At 38.5% G+C, this 27,164-nt stretch overlaps 1 protein-coding gene across 1 annotated transcript in view; it reads right to left on the bottom strand.

The window, feature by feature from the left end:
* Positions 1-366: 366 nt before the first annotated feature.
* The window catches only part of CDK19 (cyclin-dependent kinase 19), a gene marked incomplete at its 5' end in the record, with an annotated part of 72,085 nt that continues 45,287 nt past the window's right edge, over positions 367-27,164 (bottom strand). Inside the window, 7 exons of the mRNA XM_010015658.1 lie at positions 367-1,119; positions 4,735-5,001; positions 8,898-8,976; positions 10,534-10,631; positions 14,593-14,665; positions 15,871-15,940; positions 16,183-16,326. Coding sequence (XP_010013960.1) covers positions 988-1,119; positions 4,735-5,001; positions 8,898-8,976; positions 10,534-10,631; positions 14,593-14,665; positions 15,871-15,940; positions 16,183-16,326 — 863 coding nt within the window. The remainder of the gene's footprint in view (positions 1,120-4,734; positions 5,002-8,897; positions 8,977-10,533; positions 10,632-14,592; positions 14,666-15,870; positions 15,941-16,182; positions 16,327-27,164) is intronic.

Raw genomic sequence — 27,164 nt, forward strand, 5'->3', positions numbered from 1 at the left:
GCTTAACAGAAAAACAAGCCCATCATCCACATTCCTACTGAGACTTGAGGGCAGTAAATACCTTTTCGTGACTATTTTGGTGTCCAGCCTGGGAAGACATTCCATTCTTCTGTTCCAACAGATCCTGAAAGCATCTCCTTTTTATGTGACTGTCCTGGTTTCATTTAAAATAACGCTTAGTTTAAAACTAGTCAGAGCACGATCACTGTGATTTCAAGAATTCAATGTGAATGAGTTAAGAAATATCAGCAATCTTCTGTTTGGCGTTCAGTCCAGTAGCATGAAGCATATTTGTCGCTGCAGAGACTTGGGTGGTTTTTTTATTTTTTTCCTTTTTCTTTTTTAAATTTTATTTATTTTTTAAATTTTTTATTTTTAAGACCTCGCCTGAAAACTAGACTAATAAAAACAGAATAGTAAAATACTCTGGAACAGTAAAATCTTGCTGTTCTTGACATCCATGAGCAAAACAGTAATATCCTGTGAAAATAACATAGTGCTTTAAAAAGGTGCAATATACCTGTATAGCTAAACTGGTTTGCCTAGTATAAAACTAATTATATACAAGCTTGAAAGCCTGGGAGTTCAAGATTTTAAAACTTTAAAATCCCATCAAAGAGATTGAAAAGACAGATTTATGGCAATCACTACAGCATAAGGAAGGTGCACCAGGAATCCTTCAAAATTCCAAAGGTTAAAGAAGTTAAGTGCTGGGTTCAGATCAGAAGGGTTCATTAGAGTAACCACAATGGAGCACATGCAAGGGCAGGGAGGAAGGAAAACTTCACGAGAATCTCCTTTATGGCAATAGAGGGATAGGGGGGGATATGGGGAGAGTCTTCAGTGAGTGAAGCTTTCCTTTTGTCATCATGAATTCAATTCTGCATCATAAGTTTGTATTTTTGGTTCTTCTCATTGTTATGAACTTCATATTGCTGGAGTCTTCTGGCTTTTAGTCCATTCATTTGAGTCAGCCTGTTAGCCCTCTCAGTACCTGTGAGACTGATGAGATTGGTGATACTGGGAGCTCTGCTGAGACGACGTGGAATAGCCCATTGTACTCTGGGACTGAGAAGATCCCTGAATGTTGCTTTGGTAACTCAGGCGTGAGCTGGAGTGCTGCAGGAAAAGAAAGCGGGAACATGGGAATGAAAACCAGCCTGTTAGGACTATGCAACTCAGGAAACTTTTAACCTCCCCAAAGCTCATTAAAACGTGACTCTTGGAGAAGCTGACTAAACACTGTTACTATTTAAGGTCCCATAAAACAAGTAATCAATCTGATCTGCAATCAGCCTTAACACAGCACACAAAATACACGAGGTCACTGGCAGACACCTAGAAGTACAGCATGTACACACCCATTTTTTGAAGGAAAAATACACAAGACACAAGAGAGGGCAGACTCCATTTCAAAATTCAGCTGTTGCTTAAATTTACGTCTATCATTGTAAGTGGAAAAACAAACTGCTAAGGCCACAAGCGTCCTTTTTGAGACAGGTAATATGAAACATTACGGAGAAACAGTTTATTCTGTTCCTGAGAAAAAGACAACCATGACTTAAGAGCTACTCAATTAATCTAAATGAAAAACGTCCGGGAGGATAAAATAAAATAATTTTAGGTGAGTCTTTCATTCTACTGCCTTACCTATTGGAAGCAAGGACAAATGCTTAAAGATGGGCATGTGTTTGTGCAATAACCTAACATTAATTTTCCTGAGTGCTTTTTTTTTCCCCTTCAATGTTTGGGTGGACCACAATCTCAGCAAGCCAAATTCATGGATCATTTGCTGCCTATAGTCTGATGAATTTGCCTTTTATTACCATATCCGTTCCCTTCCAGAATTAATAATGAGCTGCAATAATGCAAAGCTGCAAACTAATATAAGTTGCAAAATCACTTTGCCTGAGAAGTACTGCTCGATGGCTAGAAGACTCTCCAGTAAGGTAAACCCCACCCCAACCCACAAGAGAGTCTACCAGAAAACCCCAAAACCATTTGCAGTCAGCAAACAGTTTGCTTCTGGCCAAGTTAAGAGCAGGGTCAGGCAGCCATTCAGCAAAATTCTGTTCACTGTCTAGTTAATGGGTGTACTTGGCTGTTTCCAAGGGTCATCAGCAAGACTGTGCCCAACAGCAATCATCTAGGAAAAGTGTTAAGAACCTACATTCTGATTAAATATCAGGATTAAGAGTTACAGAAAGCCTCTGGAGAAGGTTGAGTTCTGAATGGAAATTCCATGGAGACAGTGGGCCTGTAAGAACACCACATCCTCCGCAGATCAAGAATCTACTCAGTGAAGGCAGTACCTCAGTCAGTGATCTCATCTAACTATTAGATCCCAACCAGGTAAGCTGTGAAAGCCTCCTGACAACTTTTCAGCTGGATGATGAAGAGCAGGAACCTAAAGTTCAGGGAGTTTAAAACTTCTGCCCTTTTTTTCTGTATATAGCTTCATATCTTTAATTTTATACAAATTGTAAAACATACTAAACCTCAAAAATATCACATTGCTTTTTCTGTGTTCTGTCTAATGTAGGAATATGATATTAATGTAGGAATATAACATTAATATAACTATTAATATAACTAATAGTTGTATAGAGTAACTTCACTTGTTTGAAAAGGTCCGTTTGGGAGATAACAGCTCAGCACACTGGCTTTGGAAGAGATGTCTTCCAGCAGCATGTATGCTGTTAAAAATCAGATTATACTTGGCCTGCATGGTCAGATTAACAGTGTCTGAAACCTGGAATACTGAAATTTGTCTCAAAATTCTGAAAGCTTTAGCAACTTCTAACATAAAAGAAAAAGAATTGTGATAAATTCTATGACTTTATAGGAACTAATTCTGGATGAAAAACATTAGCACAGTGAGCTGAGCAGAACACCCAAGGTCGCAAAAGGAAGGCTCAGTAAAATTCAACACGGAATTTGCACTGACAGTTGTGGAAGCAACATACACTGAAGTTGGTGAACTACAAAAAATTTCAATGGAGACTTTAAATCACAGGCTAAATGAAACTCAGACGGAATCTTCTTCATACTTCTGAATAAGATATAATGGAGTTAAATCAATGCCATAAGACAACAAGAATGTATTAACTTGCTCATGCTTATTTTTGTTCACAGAAGAGAATTTTTAACAAAGTCAGACTTGGACAAATTGCAGACATTCCTTTCTGGAACAGAAGACAGTCAACTAGAATTTAAGGGCAGATAGCCAAACGCAAGTGTAAAAATGGATAATCACACCATACAATTTAGTGAGTGACATAAAGGAAACATACAGATCATCATTCTGATGCCTGTGCTGTTAAACTTTAGAAGGAAAGCGCCATACAGGTAAAAAATAATTATCTATCTATCAAAAAAAAAGAAAAAAGAAAGATATCTAGAATGCTAACAACTTATAAGGGGGAAGTTTGCCAACAATTCAGAGAGCTGTATAAGGATTCTATAACGGGTATATCAAATGCGGCACACCAGTCCTCAAAATACAGACCAAACCAGGCCAGCCATAAATACTGTGTAGTCAGACAGCTGTAGTGATCTGTCCAGACCTCAAGCCTGTCTGGAACTCTTCAAAAAAGAAACCTATTTGTCCTTACCCTTAAACTGCCCTCAATGCCTTCATGATCATTTGTAATTAAAAGAATGAGACAGAAATGGGAGAAAAATGTCTGGCTCTGAGAAATCAATTGTCTGTGGAGGTCTGGAGGCAACTCCAGTCAAGGCAACTCCAGAGCTGTTTTTTTTTTTTAAAAAGCTACTTATTTTAAGTTTAAAGCAGCCTGACAAGACCATTCTTCACGGTGGGATTCTCTTGAAGGCTACTAGCAAACAAAGTCCCTAACATCTTCTAAATCTACCCTTAATATCTACATTTTTCTTATTCTGCTTTCGACTCGTTACTATCCCAGCAAGTATAAACTCAAGTATCGAAGATCCTGGTAAGTTCAATGCTTTCTGTATTTAGTGTAAGTCACTTTTTCACTGGAAAACACAATTCCAGTAAGCAAACACAAATATGCAAATCCAAAAATATTTCATGCTTTTACTCATGAATGCTACTGTACTGGAAAACATGAAAGCTATTCAACATCGGTCACATTGGGAACAATGCTTGTCTTTATGCCCTACTTCAGCATGAATCATACTAATGAACCAAAACATCATTCCTATGCTACCATGCTCTTTTTCTTTAACATTAGAAGTAGACTTAGCAAGATGCTAGAATAAACTACAGAACCACTCCATACATGTGATGATACCAGGTAAAATGAAGCAGGAATCAAATGCGAGAGCCTGGTTCTAACTTTGCTTCTGCTACTTACACAGAATTTAATACTGCCAAGAGAAGAGTATCCTAAACTTGATCTCATGCAGCATTTACAGGCATGACATAGTTCCACTAGCTTCAGCAAGATTACTCCCGAACATAAGGTTAGACATATGTTTAAGTGCTTTCCTGGAGTGGACTAGTCCTCAACACTTCACAGGGTACAGCAAATACGACTCATACTGGTATTTTACTGAAAATTACTAACCACAGAACATAACCTTTTTACTTTAAAGCTTTAAGCCCACATTTTTGTCTAATATATCGCAGCATGCCTGCTGAAGTTACATGGGAAATTCATTAAAATGTGATTTATTCTTGCACTGGGGAAGGGGAAAACTGACATTTTGGCCCTACAGTATCAGAAGCAGCAAAAACTCAAGAGGTACCTGATAATCTGAAGGCATGACAGGCCCGCCTGAGTTAGCGCCTGAAGGCCCTATGCGTGGTTTCTTGTTGGGAGGCACCTGGTTGAGGCTGGAGTCCTGGCTGTGCTGAAGCCCCGCACCTGCTCCCCCTCCTCCCGCGCCAGTGGCCCCGGCCGTCCCATTGGTCTGGGTGCTGTTCTGCTGCTGCGGCTGCGGCTGCGGCGGTGCTGCCTGCGGCTGCTGCTGAGGTGCTGTTTGCTGCTGATGTTGATTCTGCTGCTGTTGATTCTAGGGAAAAAGCAACACAGACCATCACTTGCTCTGAGCTAGTCTGGGAGCCTTATGGCCCTGCGAGCCCCTGTGCCAGTGGAGAAGGAGGCAGACCCACCTGCTCAGTGGGAAAATACAGCAAGTCTGCATGTCAGGAGGAACATGTCCTCAGTACACTCTCGCACACTTTGTGGGGTATCCCATTTGTGGTCATTTTGTATTTTTAACAAAGCAAGCTAGAGTAAAACTGGAAGGACAGTCTAGTGCCTCCTACAGCTACCCAAGCTCTCAGAGAGGAGCATGGAAGGAACAATTTATAAAGCAGTAATTGCCTAATGAACTGAATCAAAGCCCCCAAAATTTCACGAGTGCTCAGTGGCACATGTGGTGAACCACAGTAAATTATTCTAAGAGCTTTAACAGCCTCATTCACTCAGAATCAAAACTACTTTTCAAACTTTCACAAATGGCATGTTACAATAACCCGATGGAGGTTGCAGCTTTACTGCCAGAAAGGTAAGCAAATTGAGACCAGAGAAGTTATGTAATTTCTTCCAGGTTGTGAGGAAAATCTGTAGTAGAACCAGAAACAGGTTTCATTACGGTTTTGCCCTCCTGTGCTTTTAGGTACCTTGTTAGAGTGGTATACTAGGAATACGGTCCAGCATAGTGCACTACATACAGGGTCAGAAAATCTTACTGAAATAACAGAAAAGTGAAAATTGACCAGAGACAAATAGTTGAAGACAAAAGAGAAGGAAACAGCTGAAGGAAGAATTTGGCAAGGGAAGGGAAGCCAGACAATTAAGATGACACTGGGATCTAGCAGGAAGAAAGACAAAGAGAAAAGGGCCACGAAGGGGTGAAAAAAGTTAAGAAGGGGAAAACAAGAGCCAAAGACATTGTATTCTTCTGGCTTCAGAGGGCTGCAGATTAGAAAGAGTATTAGGGAACTGGAAGGAAGGTTAGAAAAACAGCAGGGTGCAACTCTGCCCTCCATGGTTAGACAATTACAAGGAAAGACCACCCATTTATTTGCTTTCAAACACCAGGGATGGCTCTTCCATCGGAGCACTAAAGCACATAAGAGAATTGCAGAGAAAAGCCATTTCTCTCCAAATGTGAGGTATGTCACTTGTTCATCATGGAGAAAAAATTACAATTGTCATGGCTCAAATTAAAAAGCCTTATTACCCTCCCCCCAATACACTCTAGGGAATATTTCAGGATAGTCTTTCTCCCCTAGAATATATAATTATCAAAGCTTTAGTATGGCATGCTTTTATAAAAACCTCTATTAGTTTCTCAGAAATCATGACAACCAGTTGCCACCAGCAGAAAATTCCTGATGCCCCTGATCAGCAAAAGGCATTTAGTTACCTCAGATAAATGACATAAAAGATCTGTATCTATGCCATGAATCACAATGGTCTCCCAAGATACAATCAGATGAAATTTGTAATGATGTATTCATTTAAGATTACAAAGGATCCTCAAGGACTCGCAGGTGGCTTGTGTGTACCATTTCACATTTAGCAAAACCAATAACGTATCCTCCTGGTTACAGTCCTCAGATCCCACTCAAGTCAGATTCTGTTTCCCAGGAGATTTGAACTTCAATAATTTTAACAGTTAATGAAGCTAGCTTGTAAAAAAAAATAATTTTAAGAAGCAATTTATCTTTTCATAATGGTTTGAACTTCACTTACACAAACAACTAAGGTGGTATTTGTGCTAGAATTCCAAAATTTGTGTTTTCATAGGGCTGTTCGTCTGCAAATGAGGCGGTTGCTACTGTGAGAGCTGAAAAATGCAGTCTTGTTATGCGTAAACAAATATTGCAGGAACTTTCACAGTTAAAGGCAAGAGTTCGTCCTAGGTCCTATGTTTTGCACTTTGGATATTAGCACAAAATTTACCTGACTACTCTGAGCTTGCTCTTCTGTGCAGCAACTACTGCTACTGCCTGGGTAAAGACTGGGATATACTTTGCAGGCTCTGGTGCGGTTCTAGCTGCACCTCCTTAGTGTACAAAAACAGCTTATGCCAGCAAAAACATTGTCCTCAGGTCAGTCTAGTTCATGGTGGTCCCTAAATAAATAAACTTCTGAAAGGTCTACAGTTAGCAACATAATACCATGTGTCAAGTCTCAGGCACAAATTACAAAAATGAAATTCCAGTCCTACCTCCAAAGGAACCCAGTGGAAACTTGCCTAACACAATTTGAGTTTGTTTTACAAACTCATTTTAGCTTTTCTGACTAAAGATTAACCATTTCAAAGTACAGATGCTTACATTAAAGGTTATTCAGTTCAGATGCAAGTTCCAAATAAACACAGAGAACATCGCTAGGTTTCCAAAGGACTATACGGATATTTATAGTTTTAAAAACAAACCACAAACTAACACTATTAAAAAGAAATACAAATCCTTTCACTTGCAACATCATAAAGAAACAGAACATGGCACAGATCCAACTTTCGGAATATCCTTTACCTATACATTTTCTACACTGTGGGAACACACTCAATGGGTAATGCGTGACTTGTGTTCCCTAAATGGTTTCACAGAAGTTTAATTTGCAGTGTGCACAATACGTGACTGTCCCCAACAATTTCAAAGACCATTTATATAATGGTTGTTTTGAATATAAATATGTCATTGTTTTCCCCCCCCAACACTCCCAGGAAAAAGGCAGATATTTACTTTTAAATACACTGACTTAACAAAAGGCAGAGTAATTTCAATTCATAAGATTTGTTCTTGTTTTGAAGATGAGTTGAAGCAAAGCTAGTAACTAAATTACAATCAGATCGGGGAGGGGGGTATTTTTGCTTAGGTGACTGTTTCCTCTTTTTTAAAAAAAACAAAAACTCTCTGGACACAAAAATCCAGGATGTTACCATTTGTTCTCAGTACAGAAAAATCTACAGTGTCTGTTCTGAAAACAAAATTTGCTGCCTGAAATGTACTGTGATAGTCATACTTCTAAACTCAGCTAGTTTCTCATGTTATTCAGAAAAATATGAAAACAGAAGATGCATGTAGTCAAATGGTTTCTCCAAAAGACTAACAGTCCTTCTCCTGTAGTCCTCAGATAATCACCATTTAATGCTGTTTCCTTCACATTTTAGTAGCTATACATTACAGGTGGTGTCTTACTGTACACTTCTAAGTGAAAATAGCAAGCTGCTCCGTGCACTATAGCACCATTGTAAAGCCTTCACAGCATGATGGGGCAATCACCGCAGTCACGTAGCACAGCTGAGCTACATGCACAAAGCAGGTCAGATTATATTGCGAACATGCCAAAATTTACTATGCACACAAACAAGTACTTGCTTATGTCTTTGGGGCTATGGGAAAGAGAGGATTCAGGGCAGACTGTCGTTACCAGAACAGTTCATGCTCCTTATTACTCCTTTGTCTGAGGGCCCTTAAAACATGATCAGGAAACTGTGCAGATGGATTAAATGTTCTGATGTAGTGCCAGAAGCAGGCTGCCACTATTTACTTGCGACCCTGACAGCCATCAACTTTCAAATGGCTGGATGTATGCCAGTCATACAATGGAAATGCCATTCTTTTCTTATGATCACAATGTATTTTCATCATGCAACGCAGGAGGAGGTAGCAAGTTCCTCTTGGAATGATGGCAGCTGAAAGTAGGCTGCTGCTGACCAAACAATCCATCTAGCTCATTCCCCACAGGTCAGGGCAAACTGTGCTGGTGATACTGCCTAAAACACTCCAAAGCTACCTGATAATCTGTCTGGGAAGCAGTTTTGAGAGACCCTTGCCTGGAAAACACATTCTTGGTTAACTCTTCACATTTCATTAGTTTTCATTTAGTAGCACCATGATTCATTCTCACTGTGTACTTAAAGGTTAAAAAAAAATAAAATTATTATACCTTATCCCCTTTCTCTTCAGGTTCATCTTCATTGAGGAATTCTCTTTTAGGATATGGAATCTGACAGCCAGCAAATACACTGAAACACAGTAAAGATTAAACACTTCCACAAATATATACATACGACATATATTTACTTAATGCTGTACTGAAAACAAGTGAATATAACACAGTTTAATTTATTGCATTTCATGAGTCCTGTTTCCCTAAGTGGCAGTATGAGCACCCAAGACAACAGCAGATACTAGCAACTAGGCGCTGATCATAATGTCAGATCTCTTTGCTGTTGGCACAAGGTCATCATTTAGAAATCATGGCATGGTTGAGCATGCCCGAATGTCAGAAAGACCACTTGTTGATCCAGATGGCAAAACGAACAAACACAGTGTGAGAAGTTCCATAACACCTAGTTGGAACATGCATGGCTCACTGAATAAAAGGCCTGATCCAAAAAGCATTTATGTCTTATAAGCCTGCCTTGGCTTACAGCGGGCTTAAATATATTTGCCAATCACAACTGCAAAGTTACTTTCAATTAGCTTCTCAGTTCTTTTTTAGAGAAAAAAAAGATAGCTTTTAAATTCAGTTGGCTAATGAGATTTGGAACATTCCTTACTTAATGTTTATGGCAGAGACTTTATCATAATGTTATCTTGTAATCCATGAAGAGTTATAGCTCTATATAGGATAGTATCAGATAAACACTAAATAGAAAATTACTGGTTGATCTTGACCAGTATCGGTTTCTTAGGTTTCTGTGCCAGCATTCAGAATACAGAGTGACATGATTTTTTAAAGTGTGTAAACAAATCCAGCTGCTATGCAGTGTTCAGCTTATCCAAACAGAAGAAGAAGGAAAAGAAAACCAACCCTGACAACAACTAATCTCAGTTAGACTCCTTTTGCACGCCAGTGGCTGTTCCCTCCTTCTAGTGTTGCCTGCTAGCTGAGGAAGCAGTGAAAGCAACGGTGCAAATCTCCCTCCATCCAGCTCTTACAGATCATAATGCTATCAACCATCATGCTTCTGAAAACTGGGAAGAGAAACTGGAAGAGGAAAGTCTGCCAGTAGGAACTGAATATATAATTTTAATTTCTAATGACAATAAAATATGGAGAGATATAAAATCTGCACTCTCAAGCCTTCTGAACAAGGGACCTGTGGGATTTTAGGCAGTCATTGATCTCTTTACTTTCCTCTGCTCATATTATTACCATGTGCAAGAGGGCATGAGAAAGGTTTGCAGGTCAGAGAACTGTCGTAGTCCTAGGGAGATGTGTAATGAAACCAGGCAATGCAGAACAGGGCTCTGTGAGGCTGCGCAAGGCAGAACAGAACAGGGCACAGATGGATTCTCTAAATGCTGCAATAATCCTGTCACACTAGCTTTGGTAGTACATTCACAATTACACCATTAATGAGGTACTGGGTCACTGTCCATGACCACTCAGTTCTGGCACCAGTAGCTACAGACACTTCAGTACTACTGTAATCGTTTCTACTGAGCATGCCTGAGCTACTACGTCTTGCAGATATGGGTAGAAACTTGAATTTTTCAGCTGTCATCTTGTTTCAGGGATTAGCATTTAGAAGGAAAAAGACACCCCTGAAGAGCACAGAAGAAAGAATACATACTCTGATGTAGGCAGAGGATCCTCTTGAAAGTAGGGGTCCTGCAAAGCCTGCTCTGAGGTAATTCTCTTTGTAGGGTCCATAGTAAGAAGCTTCTGAAGCTGCAAAGCAAAACATTAAAAATAGGAAAAGTTTATCAAAGTAACATTTTTCAAACTATGACTTACATGTCTTGGATTGTGGATTGTTAGATTATTTGTAGCTTGTCCAGACAAGCCTAAATTAGCATTGTTTTTTCAGTGAAGTTCCCAAGAATTAGAATGCACATCCATCAAAGCATGATGGCTGTGAAGCACTTCTCACATAAGACATACAGTTAAGTCTATCAGGCAATATTAATTGCTAAGGTTGAATCACTGTGCTAAAGTGACACTAAATTCAGTATTACAAATTCATAAGGCATCATTTCTAAATAATGGTGTTTTGTTGTGGCACATGTATGGCTTTTATACTGTTCTGTACTGCTGACACAACAGGAAAAAAGTGTCAGAAGAAAATGAACATGACCAGGATTCTCAAATATCGCTTTAGGGACAGAAACAATAAATCTTCATTTCTCACACTGGCAACATTCCAGAGTCAGAGCTCTCTGCCACTCACACAGCTCCCAGTCCCACTCTAATTGGTATTGAAATGAGAAAGAGGAGGAACAGACCCTTCCTAGTAACCTTTCTTCTTTGCTAGGAGGAAAGCAACAATAAATTTATTAGCTGGAATCAGGCTATAAAAGCCTGATGACTGCAGCAGGCTATAAAAGGATTACAGTATATTAGTAGTTTAAAACAGGAATCCGAGGCATAACATGCTATTTTAAATAGGTACTTATTTATCACATTCTGATAAACTCACAGGAGGAAATCTGAGGCTCAAATTACATCATACAGTATCCTAGTCTCACACAATACTGTCTTAAATCATACCAACAGTGAAAATAAAATTCTTCCTGCAAAGGGCATCTTAGCTCAAACTCTATCTTCCAGGCCTCCAACATAAGTTCCCTGGGTATTGAGCAAAAAAATGTGATTTTAGATGGGTGTTTCGGGCTTTCTGTCCAATAAATAAAAAATCTGATAACAATTCTATATTCTATATAGATGGTACAGTAAACAGCCTCAGTAAAAACATTCATCTCTTCATCAACTGATTCCCTGTATTTCCTTTGTCAATAGTTGTAAGTTAACCCTACCTTGTAGATTACGTCTCAAAATTCTCTGTACTTTTGCCACTTTCTTTCCACCCCTCCTTATTCCCATATTTTGTGGGCTATGGACCTCAACAGACTGAAAACACAACAAAGAGCCATTTTGGCTGTCTCCACCTATCAGTTCATTTGCAACCAACTCCTGAATTGATTCTGGCTGCTTGTACAGAAATATACCTCAAGATGTTTTGGGATTGCAGCCATCTGGAGTTCGCATGGTACACTTACTTACTCTGTTTTGTATTGTCAGATAACCCTCAGCCCTACTTTTCCTGTGTATCTTAAAAAATTCAACTTCTGATGTGCTGTTACATAGTGACCTCACATGATTCAGTAAGTATAGACAACAGTTCTGGTATTCAGTACCTTTATGCCAAATCACCATCTCTTGCTACAGGTAAAATTACTGTCAGTGTTAGTGGCTTGTGACACCACCACAGGTGATACAGGTTTCTTCTCCCCAGTTCCTCCGCAATGACTCCAGAGACAAACATTCATGTTCTGTATAAGGCCACTCCTGGTCTCCAGTACCAGCTGTCATCACTTACAGAAGAGTACAGGACATCACCTTCTGCCCCCTGGACTCCTTCCTCAGAACTGGTTGCTACAGTACTACTCAAGAGAACGCTCCAGTTTTTCAGTTCTCAGATAGACAACGCTGTATCACAACCTGCCTCCAAACATGACCTGTATTCTTCGTCATTCAAATATAAGGCTAATGTACCACAGCAGAAGATCTAAAGATCTCTTACACCCTTTAATAGTTTGCTCATCCCTTTAGTAATCCCCCTCCACCCCCAAGAACATAACCTATTTGCCCATTCCAGATGATACCACATATGGTATCACTTCAAATGAGTTTTCCTGCCCATGAGTGATGCTACCGTGAACCAACTTTCTTTGACAAAGTCAGGTTTTCTGTAGCTTCTGTTGCTCCTAGGAAAGTGAATAAAAATGTCTGGACATAATTTGCTGCTAACACAATACAGAAAGCCTGAGACTGGACTTCATCAACAGTCTCATACTTCTCAGCAGCTCTTAAGATTGCTCGCTCTCAGATTCTACTGGCCTGACATGACAGATATAAATAACTTTTCCAGGACAGCAAAAACAGATGCCTCTTCCTGGATGGAAAATATTCTGCCCTTCATGTAGATACCACCATTCAATGTCAATCAGCACAGTGACACAGTATCTTCCTCTTTGTGAAGAATCACTTGCTATATTGCGCTGGTGTACTTGATGCCCTGTTTTCTCTATGTGCCACACTTTCTGTATTCATTAGCACAAAGTCTAAAGAGTGGCAATTCAGGTACATGGACCTCCTCAGTGCAGCAGTGAGATATCAAGAAAGTTGTCCATGTTCCTGGGCATTCTTATGCAGAGCTCTGGGAGACCGACTTATTTAAAACCAGACTCCATCTCCATGGCTGATCACTAAAACCACCCTTATTCATCCCCATTCATGAACAGTGAGAAATATTTGACTACGAGAACCTACCTTGCTAAGTGAACTAAGTCTTCTTCATGATCTTCAGAAAGAGCCCTTATCCTTTTGGAATCAGTTCTCATTCTCACAATCATACCGGGGAATTCAGATAGACACCTATCTATTTGTTCAGTCACCCTATAACTTTGTCTCACCACTTCTCCGTCATGAAAAGTTCCTTTATTTATATATATATAAACATATAATATGCCACAGGGTGGCAAAATATGGTTGGTTTTGTGTACTTTAGACATCTGGTTAATATTTCTCCTGAAAAAGTAGCCTACCCACTGAAAATGACTCTTAATTTAGTGTTCATAGCCTTAATGAATTAGACACGTAAGCTGATAGCAACCCATTTGCTTCTTTGACTTTCCACCAGGCTTTCTGGTGGCTTCCACCTTTAGTAGGAAAATGGGGAAATTCAGGTGCTAACAATGTCTCTTACAGTGATAATCTTTTCAGTTAGACTTTTCCTCCAGATGATTCCAATGTGTGCCCAGTAAGTTGAGTTTAACAGATTTTAATTATCTTTTCTTGAAGTCTCATGCTTCTTATGTGAATGCTTCCCTTCCACCCACTTGGACAAACCTATTCTGTTTCCACAGCTATTTGTGTCATCATCTGGCAGCTACTAACAAGTCTTTGCCAGGACTCAGAGAGAAGACTACTATGCTGAATCCGTAACTGAGAACGGACCACTAGGACTCAAGCTGCACTAACAGCCTCATTAGAAAGACTCCACTTTTACAGCACTAGCAAAGTCACTTTGAACTTCATTCCTAAATTTAGACAGCACTAAACTCATCACAGAGGCATCTAGAAATGATGCTGTATTAGAGCAACCATATATTCACCTACGGTGAATGACTCAACTAGATAACCAGCAAATAAATGTTTATGGATGTTTTTTGGAATCACCCACAGAACAGAGGTGGACTATTATCAGAGGGAAGAAAAAGAAAAAAGGCAAACCAAAAAAAAAAAGAAAAAAAATTACTAGAGGAAATAATTAAATTTCTCCTTTACTCTTTCCTTCCTTCACAAAACTCTCTAGCTCTCTGAAACAACATGGAATCAAGGGATATAATACTACCTTATTTGCACAGCAGACATAAGGGCAAGGCTGGGTATATGAGTGCCTTGCAGATCATAATTAGGTAAGACCTTCAGATCTTCAATACCAGCACTTTAAATACACCCTCAAGCATGTGTGTGTATGTGAAGAAAACACCTCTCAAAAATTGCCAGTTAGTGATAAATAGCTTTAACATCAGTGTTCATTAGAATGAGATTGAACAACAGACACAGATAATACCATGAGAAGTGCATTTCATTCTTATAACCACAGTGATTTTAAAGTTGTACCTACCAGAAGAAAAACTTTGCTGTCAGGCTTGACTTTATGTTTCTCCATGTATTTTATGAGGCTGCTATTGGCATATCTGAAAAATACAGTTAAACAAAGACATTCATGAAATAATACAGCATTAAGAATATGGAACTGTACCAAATGATCACAAGAATATTTACTAGTCCTTAATAAACGAACTGTAAGAAGAACTGCTATCAGAAAACATGTCAGATATTTATCAAGCAGTTGCACACAAAGTGTGCTTTTCACAACAGGAATAACAACTGCATACAGATTATTTCCATGGAACATGCAACTTCTATAGGGTATGGATAAGCTCTTGACATGGGCATATGACAGAGAAACTCAACTTGAAGTTTATACTCTAGTTTTCTAAAGCATTTCTGCCACAAAGTGTACAGCAGTTCGTAACAGTACATCTAAGCTACTGTTTCCAACTGCAATCTGGCAAAGCAGTTGTTCACCATTCTGTCTCCCTCACCCCAACCTGCAGCAAACCACACCGTCTTCTTTATAGTTCCAAGCTCAAAAATGCCTCAGATATGTCTGACCTGTGTTTCGTCTTTAATCTATAAATCCAGAAATCATCTACAGTCATTTTTAAGAAAGAAGCTTTGTGCACAGATAAGCTTCATATCTTGTCTAAAGCCAGTGTAATGAATCCATGGCAGAGCTGGAAACAATCTAGAACTCCTGAATCCATGTCCTCTGCTTTACAACAGATGCTGTTCCTTACACCCTCTGATCTATCACCACCACTAGAATAATTTAGCCAAAGCACCAGGAAACTCTTAAAAGTGTAAAAGTCTCAGATCCCAGATAGGCTTTGCATCACAAACTATTGAACACATTACTCTCTTTAGAAATTTCTGTCCGCTGCTTTATTGTCTTCACAGTAAAAAAAGCTGGTCAAAAGGACCAGGGAAGTGTTTCCCTATCCTTTCTCACACAAAATGAATGAAGTTCTCCTTAACAGCCAATAGAGGTGGTTTAAGCAAGCTCATTTGTCTATGCCTGCCATAGATTAAATGGCACTTACGACAACCCCCTTCTAGGGAAATGAGGAGGCCACTCTGCTGATGCCTTTAACAAGCAGCTGAAGGAGAGAACACCATTCAAGCAAAATGGCTAATTCAAATAGGACAGCTGTCACAGCATTAGAACCCAAAAACTCCAAAACTCCCCCTTCCCTCCAATAAACTCAGGGGATAGGAGCCAATTTCTGTCCATCTTCTGCTACATTCACTGAACTGTTGTTGCATGATCATCACTTACGTTGTTCTCCTAAAATCCTTCTGAAGAGTTGGATATTCTGGCATCTTCCTTATGTCTTCCCAATCTTTATCTTTGGTGGGGGGAAAAGAAGAAGCATTTACAATTCTGAAAGTGTAGGTTAAGTAATACACACAAAGGAGTATCTACAGCAGTTGTTTGACTCTGTTGGCCAGGTATACTGTTCTGTAACTGTCAGGATTTCCAAATCCATCAAACTGACAGCTTCTTCGTACCTACACAACTAGTCATCTCCTTTAGTAAAAAAATCAACTCTGTAGCATTACGTCTGACACTTTAATGAAAACAAATTACCTGCAGGGAATCCCATTACACTGAAAATGCGATCTAGCTGATCATGATGAAAAGGATTACTTGTTTTGATGTCCTCCTGACGACAGTGAAATATAGGTTCTGAAGTCAACAGTTCAGCAAATATGCAGCCAATTGCCCAAATATCTATGAAAAAAGAAAGGAGAATAATTCATGCAAATTTACTGTACTTCATCACTGTTTTTTGTTTCATTTCTCAACGACCTCTATAACCACAGAAAGATAAAATGCCTGACAGTTTAATTATATACTGTATTTTGAAAATAATGCATTAATGTAATACATAAAAAGGGTAAAATGGGAGATACAGGTTTTTTCAGTCAAAATTAGAGTCTCCAAATTCTGTTTCAAGTTGTATACTGCCAGTGCAGTACTTAATCTATTTACAGTTATGGCAGAAACCTACACAGCTTAAAGGGCATTCAACTGACCATCAAAACCAAACTATAGGTCCCCCATAAAGATATATTGAAATAAGAGTTCTATCACATATTTCAGAACATTTCCAAACAGATTATTGATAACCAAATAAATATTAAAAAGGAAAAGACTAATGACTCATATATTCAGCCAAATGCAAGCTAGTTAAAATGGAGAAACAAGACCTTAATTTTAATCAAGAATAGAAGCGTGATTGCCAAACTTTAAAAAAATTTAAAACAAAATTCTACTTGACAACTGACTCCCACTGGAATTGTCTCATCCAGATGTCATGTACATATAGAAAATAACAGCGTATTGATATACCGATGTTTTAATGAAAGAAAATAACAACCTCTATTTCACTAATTTCTTATTAATATACTTTTCAAAATTAAATCTACTGCGGGCAAGAACATTAGTGTCATTTGCGGGAGAAGAAATTTCTAGATTACATGTATTCATTCTAGTTACTACTATCAACACCCATCTTAGTGTTCTGTATGACCTGAATGCTTTATTATGCATCTTAAAATGAAAGTGTGAACTTCTCAGTGAGGAGGTTAATAGCAGAAAAGAAATGGATTTGCTGCATTGACAAATACGTGTCTGGGATAACTCTGGAAAAAGATGCTGAGATCAGATGAGTAATGAGCATAGATTGCTGAACACAAAAGCATGGAATTTGGTTTACTGGAGAACATCAAGAGAAATCTCGTTTGTTGCAACTAATCTGAGACTCAAAACCCTACCTGCTGTCAGTGATGGTGGCCTATGCCACCCAAGAGACACATGGTATCCTGAAGAAAGAAAAAACCACTGCTCTCTATGTAGGGAACAAAAAAAAAAAAAAGGAGCCATCATACTCTCTTTGCTAAAACAGGTCAGTTCCATTTCCATCATATTACAGGTGTGGAGCTTGCTGTGTCCCAGTTTATAAGCCTTTCTCCCTACCTCCTGGGAAAAAGGAGTCTGATAACATTTCGTTCAGACTTTACAGTTTCAACACGGTATAACTTGTTCCATGCATTACATCACTTTTCCAGGGTTTTATCTTCCTTTGATTTTCTTATTAGCCTTATCTGCATGAAAACAAGATATTTACCTCTTAAGATTTTATCTGCTCAAGCAGCTAATGCAGCATATTAATCACAATTCCTACCTGGGTAGTTGGAATAAATTATCTACTCCAGAATGGAGATTACTTATTATTTGAAGAACAGAATCGTCATTTAACAGTATCTATTCAGTCATTTTCATAATAGATAGCAAATCCTTTGGGAGCTGGTTTATCTAGAGGCCAAAGGAGTTGCAGCCTTCTTGGTTTTTCATTGCTTTCAAGAGTGCTCACTGTCCACCACATAGTGAGAGAGGCTGGGCCACTGCTCATTATTCTATTACTGCTCTATCCAGACTGACCTTTTCCTTTAAACAACTACAAAAATAAAACCTAGTATTCTTGTTGACAGCAAAGTGGAACTGAGAAATCTCCCTGATGTGACATGTCAAACCTTAAAACCTATTCCTTGTTCACCAGAGAGCAGAACCACCATGGCAACATATTCCCCCTTCCTGGCTCTGTGATTAATACAGTGAGCACATTTTAAATCCTTTGAGAATTCAGAAAGACAGACAATGTACCAACTGGATGTTAGATCTGAATAAACACTGGTAATGCCCAAGCTGGGGGTGTATTTTCTTTAACTCTGAGCAGTCATTATATTCACTAGTGCTGGGTTTCTTGCCAGATACTTTTTAGCTTCAAAGAACTAAAGTAACCCAGAATACTTAATGTAAAAAACATGACACTTTAACATCTGTATGTGAAACTGAACAGCTGGAAAAGGCCTTATAGCCATGTAGTTCAAGCAGGTCAGGGTCTTCCCTTTGTGAATCTAACTTTTAGGTAACCTGATCTTGAACACATCCTTGGCACATACTGAAACCATTCTCACAGTTAATTATTTTCTGTCATGTTTGGCTAGTCCTTTTTTTTTTTCTTTTTTTTTTTCTCTTAAACAACATTCATCATTTACAGTGATTATTTACCACATGTGGCATTTTTCTAGCAGGAACACCTCATTAAAATCTGGCAAGTTTAAAAGCTTCAATACAAGCAGTCCTAATAGGTATTTGTCTACTACATTGTTCATATTAGTTAACCAAATTCAAGCTTCAGCTCTAAGTATGGAAAAAAGTGTCAATAATTAGCAATTTCCCTATCCAGGGCCATTTCATGTGTTTTTAGTTTATGGTGTCCATTCCTCCCCGTCTGTCACCCCCCCTAAAAAAAACCCAAACAAAACCAAACCCAACATTATTACATCTATTCCAAATAAAACACACTACCCCTCAGAAATGGCATCTACATGGACAAGCCTTAAAATACATAAGCAGTATTTCACGAGTACAGTGCATTATTAGTCTAGTGCATGTCATCTGTCTCTAGCACAACAGGAACTTCCTATAATGCTATATAACAGTTTCTTTTTTAAAGCAACCATCAAAAATAAGGAGCAAAAATTATCCAACAATTGGTTCTCTGCTCCCCCCTCTACTAATGATCAACTCATTGTTCCTGAGGCAAAGCTAACATACAGACAGTATCCACTTTAACTTCTTGCATCCCAGACCCACTGAAAACTGGGACACAAACGTCCTACAAATTTGCACTGGATACCAAATCTTTTTCCATCTGATGTCCTGTAAGGATCCTAGTATATTTACTAGAGTAACATAACCCTTCCTTCAAGGATGGTCTTGTTTCCTACAGTCTCTTCTACTGTCATCAGGTTTCAAGAATGATCTGTGGTAAAAGGTTTTTACTTCCCCAAGTTTACACTGAACCTGAGTGTACACCAATCCTGCTCCCTGGGTCTTCAAAGAGAGGCTAGAGTGAAGGCCTTTGTGGCATACTCTTTTCCCTAGACTCCTCACCTAACAGCTTGCTCAGGTCCCACTCAAACCTATTCATCAGTGAAATATCTTCCCAGTGTAACTACATTTCTTAAGTACTACATAATTTTATAAAAAGATAAAATAGCCTTTAAAAGATGGTCACTCGTGGCTAGTAAACGGACTTTACATATATATGCCTGAGTGCACAGATTATTAGAATATTTGTATGTCCCTGTCCCAGTTTTCAAACCTGTGATTAATAGCTTTATAGGTCAGCTACTGAAGCCGAGAAAAATCCTGCATGTCCTGCTCTATTTCAGTGCTGTAGCCAAGAAGCATATACAAAAGGATGCTGACATGGCTGTTTTAATGCTAGGGCTGATTAAGCAGACAAACGCTCACGTATCCTTTCGTTTCTATGGCACAATAATCTCATTTTTGTATTTGTTCCAAGATTTTTAAAACATTAAGAATATTATGACCATTTAAGACAACAGGGTAATTTATTAAGCAATAGCCTTGATTCTTAAAATGAAATATCTTTTCCCATGCATTTTAACTAAAATGTTTCACTGAACACAGGACAGAGTCCAAGATGAAATACTTCATGATTCTTAACTACCTCTAAGAAAAGAAATACATACATAAGCTTAGTCTCATATAATTCTTTAATAAAATTCTGTTAAAGAAAGTTAAGTCAAGAATTGGAAAACATCTGTTTAGCTGCAACCGACCTGAGAAATTCATCATTAATGATGTTTGGCTTAGTAGCATCAGTAATTCAACCAACATGCTTTTTTTGTTTCTTTCAAACACAAAGTCTAGACTCTAGGACACGTCCAAATGCTGATAAAAGAAGTGAAGGAGCTGAGGGACCTCTGTATAAAAAATCTTGAATCTTACACTAGGCACAGCAGCAGATTCTAAACTTATCTAGAATATTTACACAGAGTGACCTAGAAGCACAGAGATACTATAGAAAAAGAGTTTATTTACTTTAAGACTGGTTTTAAATACCTAAGAATTAGCTTTAAGAGAATAATATATTTTAAAGGGGAACTTCTCATTTGTTTGGTCCAATAAGGTGAACAGGACATACTCACTATATTCCTGTTTCTATCACATACAGACACAAGGGAAAGATCTTCCCATTTGCACATCAAGGTCTCAATTTTTATATGCTTCATTTAAACTTTACTCAGCAAAACAGTAACTAGCCTTTTAAATTTGACATTTTCTAAGGAGAACTGAGAATGGGGTCAAACATTTACAGGTGACAGCTTTTTCAAAGGGAAGCAAAAAGTGGCATCAGTGGGCTAAGGGTCAGAAATTCGCTATGACTCATTGGCAAGTTAGGCAATGTTTACTGATCTTTAACAAACAGCATCTCAACAGAACTTGACTGAAGAACAGAAGTTTATACTGTAAAGCCACAAAGATGACTGTTCAGCAGAAAGAAATAATACCTCCCGGTAATCAGAAGGATGCTCACAGTCAGCCAAACATGTATCTAAGAGAAGTATTTTATTTCAAGAGTGCCATCATGCAGAGTTACAATAATTCAAAACTTTTAAAGGCAAAACCATATTCATTCAAATTAGTAATGAAAACTATTATCCTAACCTTTTTCACTTGTATGCCTTCATCCTAGCCTTTTAAACTAAGCTGCCCTCTTCTCATTTTTGTAATACAAATTTAATTGATTTCAATTAATACAATCTTAAATATTTTTAAGCACTTTGACTGAAATTCTGAGTTCAAGAAAATAACCTGTAATTTTCTACAGGGCTTTAGTGGGCAAAGACTTCTTCATTCTCTTTAAGCAGAGTTATTTTAGGTTGTCAAAATATTTATTTTCCAACTTAAATTCCTATTCTTCCGTATATCACCATTAAACAAAGATCCTGTATCATATGGTTTCAGTTGTCTGCTGCACATTAGACACATTATTTAGCTTGCGGCATTACACTTAAATTACTGTGGCATACTTGACAATACAGGTACACTAGATTTAATACAGGGAGTGACAACAGGACCAGAGGCCCTAAGCAGTTCTCTCATGCAGCAAAAATGATTGCCAAAAAAAAACCCTGCTAAGGAACTTTAGTCTTTAATTTACAGAACTTCAGAGTCAAAATTTTGGAAATTCCAGGTTTATGGTTCTATACAATATATATACATGCAACTTAGCTCTATACAAGCAACCTTGTATTTAACTTGTGCAGCCTATGTACTTAAGGTGGGGAAAATGCAATCTTAACAACTGTACCATAGAGCACAAGAATTCAACTTTTACCAACATCAGAAGCTCAAAAATTAAACTTTTACCAACATTATACTGAAAGGATTTGTAAGGATTTTCAGTGCCTGTCTTCCCAAATACTCCTCCCCCACCCTGCTCCCAAATCCTACATACCACATTTTCATCAGCGATTCTTTAACTCTCCACTTGTGTCACCAAAAGTACTACTGCATTAACTACATTAGCTAGCAGTACAGCAGGCTAACATCCTTGAGAGACAGCATAGCGTGATGGTTGCATGAATGCAGAATAGAGTGATGGTTCCATCCTCTTTCTTCTTTCAGTTCTTCTTCCAAAAACTGGGGTGGGCTCCAGCCTCAGGTGATGTCACTGGGATGAGTGCTGCATTCTGGCAAGGAAAGTGTGTCACAGCCTCATCTTCTCCCTAATCCTAAGACATCAGATGCATCACAGACAATGAAGGGCTACTATTTTTATGCCACCTCCTATATCTTCAAGAGGCAAGTGGAGAACGTACTGCTACTTTTGTTCCAGCAACAGCAGTGTTTATACCTCAGAGGGTCCAAGAGGTACTCTGGCAGGATGCCAAAGCTTTTCAGCGACATGAAAGTAAATAAAGAAATGTTCTTTCAGTGACAACTCATCAAAAGCACAGGAATGTAATGGGCGACAGAAAAGGCAGCTTCGTAGCCTTAGGGCTACTTTCCCCTATCAAGTATCAACTGCAACAAGTAAAGGAAGTATGAAACCTTCTCATTGCAAAGGTCACAAGTTTCTTCTATCCTGCAAAGCAACAGGTGGATCTAATACAGAAATTGTTACCATTTCCTCCTGTAATGATGAAAGAATGAAGAACAGTCATGTGCTGCTGTGTGGTAAAATAGTATTTACAAAGCTTTTCAGGGAAAATCCACAGCTTTGCATTTGCAATTTATCATATGAAAAAATGATTGGGGAAAAAAAAAAAAATTGATTGATTGTAACATCTAATCATAGGACTGGAAAGCCAGGAGCTCCCAGTTCCCAACCATGGTGCTTTAGCATTCATTTCCCCCCTCCTCCACCATTTCTTTTCCCCATCTTGTTCCATCACTGCAGATAAGTATTCAATATCATATAATCTATTTTGTACAAATAGCATAGTATATTAGCAAATTGTTGCCATCTTCTGTGCTCTTCTGAACTATAACAAATGAGAAGAGAGCAGTACATTTTTTTTGAATGAGAAATACTTTTTTTCCTAATCAAATGCAGACTATTTTAACAAACCAGATTTTCTGTACACAGTGGAGTTCTTTGGAGGTTAACTCCATACTAAATGAAGAGGGACAGTGAGTTTATAATCTGTTGTATGCTCTCACTTGGCTTGTGTCATTAACTATTACAACTTTTCACTAGGTCCAACATGTCAACACCTTCAGAGCTAACAAGGTGAGCAAAAGGCCTGCTATCTGGTAGATTGAGTTATAACAAGGAACATGTGTGAAGAGCACTTTCCTGGCCTGTTCCAATTCACAAGCCATGACAGTCTTTTCTCGGAGTTATTAAAACTTTTGATACCTACCTTATTTCAGTCAACAGAGAGAAATGCACATGAAGGTATCTTGCCTCTTAGCCCAGTCAGAGAAGCTTATTTGTCTTTCTATAGAGTGCTGTACAGTATGTTAATTTCTGTTACTAAGGGGTTCAGCCTTACAGCTATTTCTAATAAAGCACTGGCAATAACTCCAACATAATTATAAGTGACTCCATTGGATAAGCAAATAATAAACTGTTATGAAATGTAAATCTGCTATCAGTCACAGCTATTGCCAAGATATCTACTTGTGAAGCAACCCCACCTGTCCTGAGAACAAGTCATTCTACTCAGTCAGTGCTGCAGTGCTGAGTTTCAGTTGATATTGCTGAAATAATTGTGCCTGGAGATCAAACTGATGGATTAACTAAAAAAATTCCTCTGCACCAGAAGTATGCATCTTGTTATGATAGTAGATACTTGGTTTTCAGCCAAAGTCAACTTTTGTGAGTGAACTTTTCAGATACTGTAGTAAACAGAGCACATTAAAAGTCTTCATTACTGCACTAGTTAGCGAGGATAAAATGTTTATGGAAGCAGGTTTTACAACAGACAATCTTCTGGATCTTTAAATGGCAACTTCTTGTTTCATTTAAGAAAATCAAATCATCCTTTAGTCCACTGCTTCTTAAAAGAAGCCTTAAAAAATATAAAACTGAATCAAACATCTCTGAGATGCAAGTTCAACTCCACACCAAACCATTCATCTAATTCATGCTCATATATAAAAGAAACAATGTATTTCCAGTATAACATAAAGAATCACAATATATCCCAAATGACATGTACGGAATGGAACTGACTATGATGAGGAAGTGGGCAAAATGCATCTCCTAACCTTCTCTAAATGCTGAGTCTCGCTTTCTATGTCATCATTCATGTTCCATTTTCACACTAGGATCCAGTATTTGCTCTGGGTTATGACAGACACTGCAAGAGCAACTCGTGCCTTACTTCACAGAATCTTTGTTTTTCAACTGAGCTCACAGCCTAGGTTGCTTGTGGAGGTTAGAGAATCAATCCTGCTGCTGTCTGTCTGGTAAAGGCAAAGTCAGTGAGATACTAGGGAATGAAAAGCTTGCTCATACAAGAGGCCCTGTGGTTATTAGGAGTTGGGAAGAACATGAAGTTGATACTCTGAGCGGAAAATTATTAGAAGTAATAAGACAGGGAACAGACTATTACTGGCAGGGAGGGGGTTTTGGCCCACAATTTTTGAAGTACATGGGACTAAGCACAGGCAGATTTTTGAAGGCATCTCTTGCTCAAAAGCGGTTTTGAATCACAAAGCTACTACTACAGAGGATATTCTGTCTTCCGAGTACTTTATGTTATTTTATTTTTCCTGCTCTAAAATAATCCTATTACTGTTAAGTCATAGTCATCATCATGCAACAGCAAATCTGCCAAAATACTGAATGAAAAGGCAAAAGCACCTGATTCTTCTCTTCATATGTTTTGCAAGGGTAGAGAATCATGAACATGTGAAAAAGTATTGAGTGATCATGGGCAGAAGTTTACAGGTTAATTTACAGAGTAACCTAAGTCAGGACAATTAGGAGATTCTAGTTGTGATTGAAGATTCAATGGTTTTGTTTTCCTTTTCTTTTTTTTAATGTCCAGAATGTGTATATTTCTCAAGCTAACTGCAGATGCTAAGTGACAACCCAGGTTCTCAGGCAAATTAATCCATTCACTGAGTTAACAAAATTAATTCATAACATACTTGTACTGGAGTTCCCTATTACTATTATCAGATTCTAGCTTCAGGACAATACTATTAAGTAGCATCCCCACTTTATAGATAATGATACAACAGATGGGATGGATTAAAATACATGCTGTATGCTACATAAAACAATTGGGACTGAATCAGTATTTAAATCCAAGTGTCCTGAGACCCAGTGTACTATAGTAAGAGACGAAAATTTACCCTGTCCCACATTAGAGTACCTCCATTGGTTTTACAACAGCAGAGAAAGGTCTGACCCACTGCACTGTTAACAATTCTCCTGATTATTAAGCTGGTACACACTCAAACACACCTCTCAGGCTCTTCAGAGTTGGCAAGAGATGCCAGCTGTACTACCTGATCAACATTATTTTAGAAGGAAGAGCAATTAAAAGAACAGTTAGAAGAAGGAACAAGTTAGAAGGCGGCAGGAACTAGTATACTAGATCTCAAAACAGTTAATGTATTCAAATGTGTAACAATGATAAGACAAGGGGAAATGGATTTAAACTTAAACAGGGGAAGTTCAGGTTAGATGTAAGGAAGAAGTTCTCTGCTGTGGGGCTGGTAAGGCACTGGAACAGGTTGCCCAAAGAAGTGGTAAATGCTTCATCCCTGCGGTGTTCAAGGCCGGGTTAGACAGAGCCTTGTGCAACATAGTCTAGTGTGAGGGGTCCCTGCCCATAGCAGGCGGGTTGGAACTAGATGATCTTAAGGTCCTTTTCAACCCCAACCATCCTGTGATTCTGTGAATCCTTGGATGACATTCCTTGAGTTGTCAGCATCCCAAGAAGTATTCCCAAAATACTTCTTAAAGTAGCTTCAAAATGTAAGTGACCTAACAATCATTTCTGAAACTTCATATTTCTTAGGAAATTGCAATGATAAGATTGTGGAGTGTAGTAAATGCCGCTGGGTTTGGGGTTTTTATTTTTTAATTTTTTTCTTCTCCTTTTGAAGAAGAAACTTATATAGATTTTAGAGATCACCGTCAAGCAAGAGGAAAAACCAGCACCTACAGTAACTAGATAAGACAGCAACAATTAATCTTTGGTAGTAAAATGTTTTGCCTCTCAGAAAAAGCATGAAAACAACTGTGATAATCAACATGAAGAAAGTTTACCACATGCCAAAACAAGTTTACCACGAAATATCATCTGAATCCAATTACTTCCCATGTCATATAACATTGCCCAGGGCATGAACAAGGCTCCCCTCCTAGTGCAGCCCAAGTTTTTCTTTTCAGAGCACATAATATTTTTCAAACTTCTTTACTTTTCTAGTTTTTCCCCAACCCCTTCCCCAAAATCACAACTTCTCACAAATAGGAACATGGATCCCTATGCAGCAAACAGAAGCTGACTGGCTATAGATTTGCTCTTCTTATGTCTCTCAGATGTTTAAAACCAGTGCCCACATTCCCGTGGCTCCAGAGCCCACAGGTAGGAACCTCCCCTGTACCTCTTTCCTGAAGACTTTTCAGTCTTCTGGTTGGCTCTTTTTATAATTACTGGTTTACCAGATTTTCCAGATAGGTCTTAGTTTTTTCCTCCTTCCTCCCAGCCCTCCCAGAACAAGAGACCAGAAGAGCTTTAGGCATTGATCCAAGATTTCCAGAGGCCCTACAGCCCATCCAGCATGCCAACAATCTGTGTGCATACAGTAAGGACATTTGATGCACTCAGAAAGTGTGGGACTTGCTGCACAGGCAATATGGAACACATATGCACATATTTCCATCCTAAATCCTACATAATACACCCCAAGAAATTTCCCCCTATTTTTTCCCTGCATGAAGTCAAATGGAGTTGTTGAAACTCTGATGGATCCCAGCATTCATTATAAATTCATTCCTTCTGATACACCTAATATTTTCCTGTGACATTTGCTTTCAAAGGCATTTTGGTATCTGCTTATACCTTTCACATGTTTCCAGCTTCCATAACCATATGTTAGTCTGGAAATAAAATGAGGTGACAGTGCACTGCCCAAGCTTTGAATTATAGTTTCTCTTTTCCTAAATCTTGTTCAGGCTGGCAAATGCTGTTGCCACATTGCCATTTCTGACATTCCTG

The sequence above is a fragment of the Nestor notabilis genome, unplaced genomic scaffold (genome assembly GCF_000696875.1).
Source record: "Nestor notabilis isolate BGI_N333 unplaced genomic scaffold, ASM69687v1 scaffold23365, whole genome shotgun sequence".
In the NCBI taxonomy this organism is placed as follows: Eukaryota; Metazoa; Chordata; class Aves; order Psittaciformes; family Psittacidae; genus Nestor; species Nestor notabilis.